Source organism: Bufo bufo, chromosome 3 (genome assembly GCF_905171765.1).
Source record: "Bufo bufo chromosome 3, aBufBuf1.1, whole genome shotgun sequence".
In the NCBI taxonomy this organism is placed as follows: Eukaryota; Metazoa; Chordata; class Amphibia; order Anura; family Bufonidae; genus Bufo; species Bufo bufo.
In genome coordinates, this window is record NC_053391.1 from 605,754,564 (window position 1) to 605,768,844 (window position 14,281).

The 14,281-nt window shown below is 45.9% G+C and overlaps 1 protein-coding gene across 1 annotated transcript in view; it reads right to left on the reverse strand.

The window, feature by feature from the left end:
* Positions 1-14,281, reverse strand: part of FAIM2 (Fas apoptotic inhibitory molecule 2) — a 71,324-nt gene that overhangs the window by 40,839 nt on the left and 16,204 nt on the right. The window contains exons 2-3 of the mRNA XM_040422423.1: positions 11,285-11,468; positions 5,817-5,920 (exon numbers count right to left, since the gene is read on the reverse strand). Of these exons, the coding sequence (XP_040278357.1) occupies positions 5,817-5,920; positions 11,285-11,468 (288 nt within the window). The remainder of the gene's footprint in view (positions 1-5,816; positions 5,921-11,284; positions 11,469-14,281) is intronic.

The following is a 14,281-nucleotide window of genomic DNA, read 5'->3' on the forward strand; positions in this document are numbered from 1 at the left end:
GGAGTTCCCTGGCGTGGCAGTTCTTCAGACAATGTGCTAACGATGAACACGAGTGGTTTGCACGCTGTGCAATCAGAGCCTGAAGCGAGGCATAAACGTTCTCAACCTGAGCACAACCTGCATGACCAGGCATCTAAGTGCAAAGCACGAGCTGCAGTGGAGTAAACACCTCAAAAACCAAGAAAGGTATCTGGCTCCTCCTGCTTCCTCCAGTAAGCACAGTCAGGGAAGTTATATCTCCATAACAGCACACTGGGGAAATGAAGTGGCGGCTGGGCCTGAGGCGGATAGCAGTTTGGCGCATGTCCTTCCACCACAGTGGATTACAGGATGCTTCAGTTTGCCTCCTGTTGCTTCCTCATCCTCTACCGGCTCCTCATCCGGTCAGCGTAACACCTTCACCACCAACTTCAGCACACCCAGGGGTAAACGACAGCAGGCAGTTTTAAAACGTATCTGTTAGGGGGACAAACCCCACACCGCGCAGGAGTTGTGGACGGGCTTTGAACAACAGACCGACAAGTGGTTGGTGGCAGTGAGCCTCAAGCCTGGCCTGGTGATGTGCGATAATGGGCGAAATCTCGTAGTAGCTCTGGGACTAGCTGATTTGACGTACATCCCTTGCATGGCGCATGTGCTGACTTTGGTGGTGCAGAGGTTCCTTAAAAATTACCCCGATATGTCAGAGCTGCTGCATAAAGTGTGGGCCGTCTGTGCGTGCTTTCGACATTCTCACCCTACACATGCTGGCCATAGTGGAGTTTCAGCTGCAGCACGCACGGGTGAGTCGCTCTGTGGAGCAGCACCACTTCACCACCAATGACTGGGCCTCCATGCAAGACCTGTATTTCTTGTTGCGCGGTTTTGAGTACTCCACCCACATGGCCAGTGCCGATAACGCCGTTCTCAGCGTTACTATGCCACTTCTATGCCTCCCTGAAAAAACGCTGCTGGCGATGATTGAAGTGGATGTGGAACAGGAGGAGGAGGAAGAGGGATCATTTCATAGGGTTTCCGGCCAGTCATTCACAAGTGGCTCAGAGGGTGGGTTCCTGCACCCACAAACGCCATGTACACAATTGTCCAGCCAGGGCACAGTTCTGGAGGATGAAGAGGTGGAGGATGAGGAGGAGGAGGAACCGTGTTTACAGCAGGGTGCACCCAAACCAGCTCATGGCCATCACTGGTGCGTGGCTGGGGGGATACAGAGGACACAGACGATACACCTCCCACAGAGGACAGCTTTTTGTTGCCTCTGGGAAGCCTGGCACACATGAACGATTACATGCTGCAGTGTCTCCGCAACGACCGCCGAGTTGCTCACATTCTAACTTGTGCTGATTACTGGGTGGCCACGCTGCTGGATCTCTGTTACAAGGACAAAGTACCGCCCTTAATTCCCTCACTGGAGCGTGGTCTTAAGATGCGCGAGTACAAGCGCACGCTGGTAGACGGGCAGCTGGTGGCATTCCCACCTGACAGCGGGGGCACAGTGGAAGCACAAGGCGAAGGCAGAGGAGGAGGAATTGGTTGCCAATGCAGCTAGGGCACCACCAGCACCTCAGAAGGCAGGGTTAGCATGGCCGAAACGTGGAAAAGCTTTGTCAGCACGCCACAAAACCAGCACCACCAGCTGATATGGAATGTCTTAGCAGGAGGCAGCGTTTCAGTAACATGGTGGAGCAGTATGTGTGCACACGTCTTCACATACTAAATGACGGGTCTGCCCCCTTCAACTTCTGGGTCTCCAAATTGGGAACATGGCCTGAGCTTGCCCTTTACGCCTTGGAGGTGCTGGCCTGCCCTGCAGCCAGTGTATTGTCTGAAAGTGTGTTTAGCACAGGGGGGGTTATCACAGACAAGCGCAGCCGCCTGTCCACAGCCAATGTGGACAAGCTCCCATTCATTAAAATGAACCAGGCATGGATCCCACAGGACTTGTCCGTACCTTGTGCAGAATAGACATGTATACCGGCTTTAACCAGCCATTGTTATACTACAGCGCAATTGTGGACGAGCTCAATTGTAATCATATTGGACTATGTTTTACATATGAGATGAACAGGAATAGCCTCCCCTTTCTTGACATTTTGATCTCTAAGAATAGCACGGACGAATTGGCTACTACTATCTACCATAAACCTACATCAACCAACTCGGTTCTTCATTGGAAGAGTAGCCACCTCCTTATTCGAGAATTCAGAATTCTGCAAAAAGAATTTCACAATCTTAATTTGTGTTCTCAATTTCTCACTTAGACTCTCAAGATTAATTTTCTCCTCCTCTAATAGGAGTTCCATAAACTTGATAGAGCTGGAAGTAGCAAGTTGTTCCCATCTGCCATTAAAACCAGCACTTCTCAGTCTGGATACCGGGACAAGAGAAATCCTCAGACCCCTGGGGACAATTCCATGTTTTATGTAATTGTCCAAACTCTGCACCTCCCACCAACTTGAGATATGTTCGCGATATAGCTTATTAAGCTCCTTAAAGGCTGTTTTAAATTATGGAGTAAATGTATTTTGTGTGTATGTCTTATCCAAAAAGACTTCCTTAGCTTCTGCCAACCACGTCTCTGTGTTTAGGCCACCTGCCAAAAAAACCGCCATGCCCAGAGTAATACCACGGGGGCAATATTTGCGCTTGAGATGTAATTGCTCCAAAAAATCTGAGTTTGTTGATCAGGCTACGATCCTCCGGAACAGATTTTTAGCGAGAGGGTACCCAGATTCAGTACTAAGGCCGGCATATCAAACAGCCCTGTCATCTACACGCACTGAACTACTAGTTCCTAGAACTAAACCGGATGTGGAGCAAAAAATTCGATTGATTGCTACTTTTGACGAGGCGGCTGGTCCAATGAGAGACATCTTACAAAAACATTGGCCTATTCTGCAAATGGATCCGGATGTTAAGGATAGCATTCATGACTATCCACAGATAACTTTCAGGTGAGGAAACCATTCTCGTGACATTTTGGTACACAGCCACTATAGTCCAGCACCAAAGGGCGGCTCTTGGTTACATCGTAAACCCTTGGGTAGTTTTCGATGTAGTGGTTGTGTTGCCTGCAAAGCGCTTGGATTAAAGCTTCTGCCCCTGCCCTGCTGCTGTCACGGACAGCATACAGTGCAGTAATTCCAGCAAGCGACCAATCACCAATCACTGCAGACTAACCAATCGGATAGCGGCAGTGAAAAAAATGCCTGTTCCAGGCTCTGATCTGCGCTCTGCAGATCAGAGCCTGAAATCAGGTAATGTGTCCTGAAGCCCCCCGATCTGTGCCCCATTTCTGTGCGCCTCCAACCCCCCGTCCTCGCCTGCCCCTGATGCAGTTCCCCCCGCTCCCATCAATATTCATGCAGCCTGCCCCTGATGCGGTCCGCCCCCTCTCCGCCCCATACATTCATCCTGCCCCCATTTGTGCTCCCTCAATGCTGGCCGTGCCTTCCCCTTCCCCCTTTCCAGCGCTGCCCCCTGCTCTCTGCCCCGATGCGGTGCGGTCCCCCTGCTGTGTTTGATGGCGGCGGCTCCATTCCTGAGCCGCCGCCATCAACAAAGAGTGTCAGCTCTATGCTGACACTGCTGTAACCCCTTAGATGCCGCAGCAGCGGCATCCATGGGGTTAATATAGGAAGTGGAGACTCTATCAACCATCGGGGCTGCCGTGCTGCGATGGCAGCGCCCGATGGTTGCCATGGCAACTGGACGCTTTGCGAAAGAGTCCGGTGTTGCCACTTACAGGACATGTTAGATTGTTACTATTTTGGTGGGGCTTTTTAATCACTTGCTATTGTACTTTTAGTGATGTAATGGTTTATTTAGCACAGTTTATATTTTTAATTTTTTGCGGTGTTCATCTGAGGGGTTAGGTCATGTGATATGTTTATAGAGACAGTTGATACGGACGCGGCGATACCTAATATGTCTACATTTTTTTTCCCCCTATTTTTTACCAATTTTTTTTAACTTTATTTGGGGAAAATGACTTTTTTTTTTTTTGTCCACCTTGGGACTTCAACTTTTGGGGGTCTGATCCCCTTTACAATGCACTCCAATACTTCTGTATTGGAATGCATTGGCTGTATGAGTAATACAGGCTCTTCATCGGAAGGCAGCCCCGATGCCTAAGGAAGGCATCGGGCTGCCTTCCATGCCATCGGGTCCCCATTACTACAGCACGGGGACCCGATGACCTGCCCGAACCACCTCGGCATTGTGACAGAGTGCCTGCCCAATGTTTTCAGCAGGCACTCTGTTCCGCTCAACCCACGCCACGTGGCGGTGATCGGAAATACACATGACATACCGGTACGTCATGTGTCCTTAAGTACCAGGACATCATGACATACCGGTACGTCATATGTCCATATCAGGTTAAAGCCATCGGTAATGAAGTTGTCCCACCACCGACATGCGGAGGTGACTGGGACCGTACACTATTACAACATGAGGCCCGGTGGATTCATACCCTACGTACTGTGTCCCCACTAGGTTTAAATGAACAGCTGTGCTTTAGCTGTTTCATTTGAGGTTATTTCCATTTCCTCTGTTTGTCCTGTACATCAGTGACCTGTTTGGTAATTATGTACCATTACCTATTGAATAGGCATGCATTAATCACTACTATCCTATTTCTTTATACTTATTGTGACAATTGTGTGTCTGCTTTTGTGTACGACCAGCTCTGGGTCTGGATCACCTTGACCTTTTTACCTTTTATATCTAAACGCCATCCAATGCCTTTTAAGTCTAGCGCTGTCCTATACTGGGGACCGCGCGGTTGCGTATTGCCGGTAACATGTCCGCAACTTGGTCGCATGTTATGTAAGCGTCCTACGTCATTGGCATGTAATGTGGCCTTATTTGATGACGCGCGATGCACCCGGGCATTTTAGACTTCACGCGCGGCGTCCCAGGCCTCGTTATGAGACCTGGTCTAGATTTAAATTCTGGGCGGGCGGCTGTCGGCAGACAGGTTATCTTACTGCCTCGACAGATGCACCGGCCCACCGGACTGGAGGTTTTGTCTTATCATAAGGCTCCCCCATATGATGGCAAGTGGCCTATACCACACGGCACTTGTATAGGCCCAGCATCTGGGAGTTGAGCCTACATTTTGGGCTACCACTTCTATTGAAATAGCCTGAATTACCTTTCTGGCATCTGTCTACATTATGTATTAGTATCTATCTGTACATACATTAAGTTGTTAGACTACATTTAATTAATGCCCTTCTGGATATGGTCCTTGTTCCTTTCCAGTCTCTGTTATGTTTCCCCTGATGAGAGTAAAATCGAAACATGCATGTAGGGACTAGCTGCACTAGGGCACTTTAGGCCAAGTAGCTTGAGGGCAAGGTTCCGGACGGGGTCGTTCTTTTTAGGACGGGTGCTCCGTGGCTAGGACGATAGGGCCAGCATAGCACCCGTACCTTAGGGCTGTCTAGGGATCTAAAGCCCCTTTCTGTACCTGTCTGTTACTTGCCTTGATTTTTCAGGATCATACCATCCGTTGAGATTCCACGAAGTCCGGATGAACCTTACGATCTAGTAGGACTACCGGTTACTTTTTTGGTGCCACCATGCACCATTATGTTTGAGTCTTATCGAGTACTCTGATTATATTATTTTCTCTTGTTGATCTGTTATATTTTGATGGACTTTTATTAATCTGATTAAAAGTTATGTTTTATTAGGGATCACTGTTTATTCTTCCTTGTTTCTGTACCCCACGGTGATAGTGTTATTAATTATCATATAGTACTTTTCAATTGACTTCACTTTACACTGTAGATCTCTCGCCCCACACTTACCTTCCTAATAAATGACCGGCGCACCCTGTCATCCTCCCAGCTCATTGAGGTCAGCATCTCGTTGTCTCCGGAATAGGCTCCACTGCCATAGCCGGGGCTGCTGCCTGTGTGACACAGTGACAGTTAGTGTTTACTACGCACAGTACTGACGTGACCGGGCAGTTAGTGCCAGCGTATGCCAGGCCCCAGAGTTACAGAAAAACCAAATGTAATCCTTTTTACTAGCTGAGCACTATCTCTGTGTACCAAATCCTGCCAAAAAGCACATCAAACAATTAATATACCCTCCAATATCATCGATTCCAGGTACAATATGTTTATCCATCCTAATGCCAAGCCCAGTCAATACTGATCAAGATAAAATCACATAAAAAAATTAACTGAAGACATACACAACGATGGTGGTCACGGTTCAGTACACTGCATGAATATACACATAATGATAATGCCTCTGTATGGTGCTATGTTATGGAGATTCCTCCCCCCCCCCCGATAACTCATGGCAATCACTCAGCGCTCAGGTTTTATTTCTTATAACTGGTAATATAAAAGCTGTGATGTGATTGGCTGCCCTGGGCAATAAATTGGTGCTATGTTATGGCTTAGCACAAGCTTGTCTGGAGCAATAGTATACTTATTTGCATGAACCCTTACTGTCCATCCACACAAGACGTAAAATGTGGCAGAAAAACTCAGGCCAAATCCACAGCAATATCTTGATGATTCACAGTAAATGCGGATTAAGGGTCCATTCACACATCCGTGTGTGTTTTGCGGATCCGCGGATCCGCAAAACACGGACAAGAATAGGACATGTTCTATTTTTTTCGGGAACGGAAATGCGGACCCGGAAGTGCGGGTCCGCATTTCCAGATCCGGGCAGAACATCATGCGGCCCCATAGAAATTATTGGGTCTGCAATTCCGTTCCTCAAATGAACAGAATTGCCTACGTGGGAATGGACCCTTATTGTGAGTTTTGCTGCAGATTTGCTGTGGTTTTCACTCTCTGCATTGGCAGGGACCTGTCCTGTATGGAGACTCACTGGAGGTACTCCAGGATATGGAGATTTATTGGCAACGCCCCATGCAAAATGAATATGCAAAGAGGTGTCTCCCAAGAAAGAAAACCATCTCGCCAGCGCCTTCTATTGGAAGTGGCTCCCTATGAGTCACATTATGGGGTTAGGGATTCCAGTTTACTCAGTGCAGTAGTGTAATATGCATTTTTGAGACCTTGATATTTTCTTTGACGCATGCTCAGTTTGTATCTTATCTACAGAATTATCTCAAGTCTACTTATATAAAATAAAGGAAAGGAAAGGCACGCACCTGTTTTTGTAGTAGTCGGTGATTTCATCTGGTTATACAAGTGAGGCCTTATAGCCATGTTGGTGCCATACACATCAGATGACAACACTATTGCCCTTTTCACACGGGCGAGTATTCCGCGCGGGTGCAATGCGTGACGTGAACGCATTGCACCCGCACTGAATCCTTACCCATTTATTTCAATGGGGCTGTGTACATGAGTGATGTTTGTCGCGCATCACTTGTGCGTTGCGTGAAAATAGCAGCATGTTCTACACTGAACAAAAATATAAACGCAACACTTTTGGTTTTGCTCCCATTTTGCATGAGCTGAACTCAAAGATCTGAAACATTTTCTACATACACAAAAGACCCATTACTCTCAAATATCGTTCACAAATCTGTCTAAATCTGTGTTAGTGAGCACTTCTCCTTTGCCGAGATAATCCATCCCACCTCTTAGGTGTGGCATATCAAGGGGCTGATTAGACAGCAGGAATATTGCGCAGGTGTGCCTTAGACTGCCCACAATAAAAGACTACTCTGAAATGTGCAATTTGATCACACAGCACAATGCCACAGATGTTGCAACGTTTGAGGGAGCGTGCAATTGGCATGCTGACTGCAGGAATGTCTACCAGCTGTTGCCCATGCAATGAATGTTCATTTCTCTACCATAAGCCGTCTCCAAAAGCGTTTCAGAGAATTTGGCAGTACATCCAACCGGCCTCACAACCCCAGACCACGTGTAACCACACCAGCCCAGGACCTCCACATCCAGCATTTTCACCTCCATGATCATCTGAGACCAGCCACCCAGACAGCTGCAGCAACAATTGGTTTGCATAACCAAAGAATTTCTCCACAAACTGTCAGAAACTGTTTCCGGGAAGCTCATCTGCATGCTCATCGTCCTCACAGGGGTCTGGACCTGAGTGCAGTTCGTCTTCGTAACCGACTTGAGTGGGCAAATGCTCAAATTCGATGGCGTCTGGCATGTTGTATAGGCGCTCTGTTCACGGCTGAGTCCCGGTTTTCACTGTTCAGGGCAGATAGCAGACAGCGTGTGTGGCGTCGTGTGGGTGAGTGGTTTGCTGACGTCAACGTTGCGGATTGAGTGGCCCATGGTGGCGGTGGGGTTATGGTATTGGCAGGCGTATGTTATGGACAACGAACACAGGTGCATTTTATTGATGGCATTTTGAATGCACAGAGATACCGTGACGAGATCCTGAGGCCCATTGTTGTGCCATTCATCCACGACCATCACCTCATGTTGCAGCATGATAATGCACGGCCGCATATTGCAAGGATCTGTACACATTTCCTGGACGCTGAAAACATCCCAGTTCTTGCATGGCCAGCATACTCACCGGACATGTCACCCATTGAGCATGTTTGGGATGCTCAGGATTGGCATATACGACAGCATGTTCCAGTTCCTGCCAATATTCTGCAACTTCGCACAGCTATTGAAGAGGAGTGGACCAACATTCCACAGGCCACAATCAACAACCTGACCAACTCTATGCGACGGAGATGTGTTGCACTGCGTGAGGCAAATGGTGGCCACACCAGATACTTACTGGTTTTCTGACCCCCCCCCCTCCCAGTAAGGCAAAACTATGCACATTTCAGAGTGGTATTTTATTGTGGGCAGTCTGAGGCACACCTGTGCAATATTCATGCTGTCTAATCAGCACCTTGATATGCAACACCTGTGAGGTGGGATGGATTATCTCGGCAAAGGAGAAGTGCTCACTAACACAGATTTAGACAGATTTGTGAACAATATTTGAGAGTAATGGGTCTTTTGTGTATGTAGAAAATGTTTCAGATGTTTGAGTTCAGATCATGCAAAATGAGAGCAAAACCGAAATTGTTGCGTTTATATTTTTGTTCAGTGTATATTCTGCGTTTTTCACGCAATGCAGGCCCCATAGAAATTAATGTGTCTGCATGAAAATTGCAAGCATCCGCAAGCAAATACGGATGTGGTGCGATTTTCACGCATGGTTGCTAGGAGATGATAGGGATGAGCAACACCGGACCCCATTAAAGTCTATTCACTGTATTATTTTCCCTTATAACATGGTTATAAGGAAAAAAAATTGCATTCTTAATACAGAATGCTTACTAAAATTTCGATTGAGGGGTTAAAAAAATAAAGAAAACATTTACTCACCTCATCCACTTGGTCGCGCAGCCGGCATCGTCTTCTTTCTTCTTCTTTTAGGACCTGCAAAAGGACCTTTGATGACGTAATCGCAATCACCACGTGGTGATCGCGGTGATGTCAGCGCAGGTCCTGCTGAAAGAAGATAGAAGATTCTTCTATCTTCATTCAGCAGGACCTGCACTGATGTCATCACGCTCACCACTTGGTGAGCGCGATTATGTCATTAAAGGTCTTTTTGCAGGTCCTAAAAGAAGAAGAAAGAAGACGATGCAGGATGCGTGACCAGGTGGATGAGGTGAGTTAATTTTTATTTATTTTTTTTAACCCCTCAATCGACATTTTAGTAAGCATTCTGTATTAAGAATGCTATTATTTTCTCTTATAACCATGTTATAAGGGAAAATAATAAAATCTACAGAACACCTAAGGGCTCTTTCACACTTGCGTTCTTTTCTTCCGGCATAGAGTTCCGTCGTCGGGGCTCTATGCCGGAAGAATCCTGATAAGTTTTATCCTAATGCATTCTGAATGGAGAGAAATCCGTTCAGGATGCATCAGGATGTCTTCAGTTCCGGACCGGAACGTTTTTTGGCCGGAGAAAATACCGCAGCATGCTGCGCTTTTTGCTCCGGTCAAAAATCCTGAACACTTGCCGCAAGGCCGGATCCAGAATTAATGCCCATTGAAAGGCATTGATCCGGATCCGGCCTTAAGCTAAACGTCGTTTCAGAGCATTGCCGGATCCGACGTTTAGCTTTTTCAGAGTGGTTACCATGGCTGCCGGGACGCTAAAGTCCTGGCAGCCATGGTAAAGTGTAGTGGGGAGCGGGGGAGCAGTGTACTTACCATCCGTGCGGCTCCCCGGGTGCTCCAGAGTGACGTCAGAGCGCCCCATGCGCATGGATGACGTGATCCATGTGATCACGTGATCCATGCGCATGGGGCGCTCTGACGTCATTCTGGAGCGCCCGGGGAGCCGCACGGACTGTAAGTATACTGCTCCTCCGCTCCCCACTACTACTATGGCAACCAGGACTTTAATAGCGTCCTGGCTGCCATAGTAACACTGAACGCATTTTGAAGACGTATCCGTCTTCAAATGCTTTCAGTTCACTTGCGTTTTTCCGGATCCGCCGGGCACCTCCGGCAAATGGAGTGCACGCCGGATCCGGACAACGCAAGTGTGAAAGAGCCCTAACTCAAACCCGAACTTCAGTGAAGCAGTCCAGGTTCGGGTCTGGGTACCACATTCAGTTTTTCATCACGCACGTGCAAAATGCATTGCACTCGCGTGGAAAAAAACTGAACAACGCAATCGCAGTCAAAACTGACTGAATTTGCGTGCGCACTCGCGCGGGTTTCCCGCAATGCACACACGATGCATCCAAAACAAATGCGGGACGTCCGTGTGAAAGAGGCCTATGTGTAGGGGGCAGCCCAAATATCCCAGGTCTGCTGTCAGGGGAAACAAGGATTGAGTATCCTGGATTTCAATACTTTGTTTCCCTGGACTATGCACATATGCTTGACCATACATGTATATTTATGGGAAAATGATGGAGCCAACCAGTGTTTGTCGAATAGCTAACTAAAATATGCCTGACTCAAAGGCGGTTGGTTGTCCTACAACAACAACCCTTTTTTTTCCTTTTTCTGTCCAAAAACTTATCATGAGTGGTGGTCAGGCTGTCGTAAACTACTGTACGCAATTAATGAGAATGAGTTGCCCAGTTTCCCATGCATGGAGGGTGGGCTGGTCTTAAATGCACAGTCAGTCTACATTGACAAGGCCATCAAAAACAGCTGTCTCACAATTCATTGGAAGTAACTGTTTGGCTGAGAACAGGGGACAATGGGGGTCAAACACCAAACTGACCTAACAATTTGACAGATCATAAATAAGTAACAAAATCTGAATTAAGTGAAAAAAGTCCGAAACAATTGAGAAAAGTTTTTCATGGGTAAGGGTTCAGATTTACCTGTGTCATCTTGTGTCCAGTTAGGATATGGGATCACAGTAGGAGATGTTTCAAGAAAACCAGCCTTCTTCCCATCTTCTGCTGTCGCTTCCTCATAGGAAGGAGGTACTGAGGGAGCCAGGGTACTTGACTGCACATTTGCATTACCTCCTTCACTCTCTGAGGGCTTATTTGTGACAGAAACCTTCAGAAAAAAATGCTTAAGATTGGTGAAATGATTTAACCAATTACAATAGATATATCTATATAAACATTAGCATGGAGAAATGTCAGCATTCAGGATCCTGGGCACTGCAGCTCTACAACTGCTGCATGGAGAAAGCTTGCCAATGTAAAATTTACTATAAAATCCAACGCTACGTTCACTTAAAGGAGCTTTCTGGGATCAGCATATTGATGGTCTATCCTCAGAATAGACCATCAGTAACAGATCAGTGGGGTCCAACTCTCAGCACCCCACCGATTGACTGAAGCAGCCGCAGTGCTTACGCTGTCTACCTGCAGAACATACATTTAGTAGAGGCAGTGTAGAATATTACATTCAGTGGAAAGGGATGAAGGGGAAGTGTCCTGCATCACTGCTAATACATAGATGACATGCAGGTAGATGGACCCATGTAAACAATGGAGAGGGTGCAGCGCTTACACAAAAGGGCACCATAGCCCTTTTAAACAGTTAATTGGGGGGAGCTAGCATTAGACGCCCCCAATCTGGTATTGATGAGTGTTTGTCAGCTAAATACTTTTATGGCATATCCATAGCCTGATTCCTTGTGGCTATGTAGTCTGAACACCACATTAATTCTGGCCCACACCGAAGTCTATGGGAAATACAGAAACCACTAAGTAGGTTTGCTCTTCTGTGTTCATATCCCGTATAAATGGTAGAGTTGACATGAAGAGTGATAAGGTCAGTTGACCACCAGAAATTGGTACTGGACTACCCCTTTCTCAATATTGGTGGTGATCCTACTGATCAGACTGCTGATCCCAATCAGATGTTTCTAGAATCAGAGATTTCTAGAAAAATCCCCTTAAAAAGGTTGGACCATCAGGACAACCACTTCTTAGATTGATCTGGTGATCAGATGATTAAAACGGGCCCAGCTAAAGTAACTGTTAGGTAAATGTAGAATTACATGCTGGCCATTCAAATGTATTAAGAAATGGACTACCCTGGCCCACTAGAACAAGAGATCTCCTTTGCTGGTGGCTCAAGAGAAGAGGTCCTCCTTTATGATGGACATATGAACTAATATGGAAAGGAATTGGATTGTCCTGGCAGAATCAGTACTGTTGGAAAGTACCGTATGCACATATAGAATCATATTATCCAAAATATATATTTTCCCTAGGCTTTAGCCTGCCACAAAATTATTATAATCTGTCACAAATGACAAAACACTGATTTCACAGCACAAAACAAAATCAGGCTGTGCCGTCCTAATATAAAAAGAGTGATTGTCATATGGCACAGTGAACACGTCACCATATCCCTTCTACACAGAAGCCAAAGCATTAGTCACAAAGTGGCCGCCATATCCATGGAGAATGCATTTTGGATAAAGCATTGGGTAAGAGTGATGTGATCTAAAGCTATGGTGATCACATTATTATGGCTCCTTACATGAAGCTCTCATGACAGGAAGCCCAGTGTTCGGTTACTGCCGCCTGAAATTCCAGTTCTACATTTTCTAGAAGTCTAAAGTACACATTCGATCTGCTTGGCCTTCTTGGCACAGGGCGTCACTAAAGTGCTGAGCTTATATCTTACGGTGCCATCTCCCATAGGTGAACCAGTTCCGAGAAACATAGAGCAACTACAGTATTAAAGGGAACCTGTCATCTGGATTTTGGGTATAGAGCTGAGGACATGGGTTGCTAGATGGCCGCTAGGACATCCGCAATACCCAGTCCCCATAGCTCTGTGTGCTTTTATTGTGTAATAAAACCGATTTGATACATATGCAAATTAACCTGAGATGAGTCAGAGCTTGAAAATATGACTCTTCTCTGGTCACACAAGTAAGATAGGACTCTTTTATGTTAATTTGCTTAAAAGTGGGGAAGTACAAAAATGCATAATACTTATTGAATTCGTCTGCAAATGAAATTAAAGGTGTAATTTATATGTTTAGGGTAACACAATGAACATTTTGAAACGCTCAGTGAGGGTAGCATAGTAGAGGTGACAGGTTCCCTTTAAAGCAGTGTCTCAGCAACTAGACAAATTGAGCAAGGCTTTTTGACCCAGGATGCAGGAACAGCGAAAAGGGGGTTATCTGTTTATTTATTTATTTATTTTTTAAAATATATTTTATTAATGCAGCAAAAGTTGCACCACATTAGGCAATATCAATACACCAGGTATAAGAGTATACAGTACAATAAACCTTTTAAGATGTACATTACAGTGGATTGATAAGTCCAAAGTTAGACAGAAGAGCTAACAGAGTCTTGCATTCAATAATAAAATGCTATCATTTTAGACAATTACGCGATTTTTACATTGCTGATTTTTCGCATTCAATAAAATAATCTCGAATATATGACGAATATTCTACAAAATATTTGTGAAATATTGCAAATTCGAATATAGCCCCTGTCGCTCATCACTACTGATCACACGGAGTCTCAGTGCTGGGATCCTCAGTGATCACCTGTAATCTGTGAGGGAACTCAGCAGCAAGTGTTCACATTCTCTGCAGCGCCACCACATGGTGAAATGAACATTACAGCAGTTCCCATTGAAATCAGTTGTCTGTCAATGTTGGGCTGTCTTCTCTAGCTGATAAATGAGGGTCCTGAATGGGGGATTTCCTTCTATTATCGGGCAACTGTATTACAGAATTGTCTTTGAATATTTGTCAAAACAGAAGACTATTTTATCAGAATCAGAAATCAATGAGTTTCATATTAATTGGCCATGTTCTTAGTTCAGTAATTAATCTTTTCTGCCACAACCTGAAGTATATGATACAATTCACAGATGAAGGT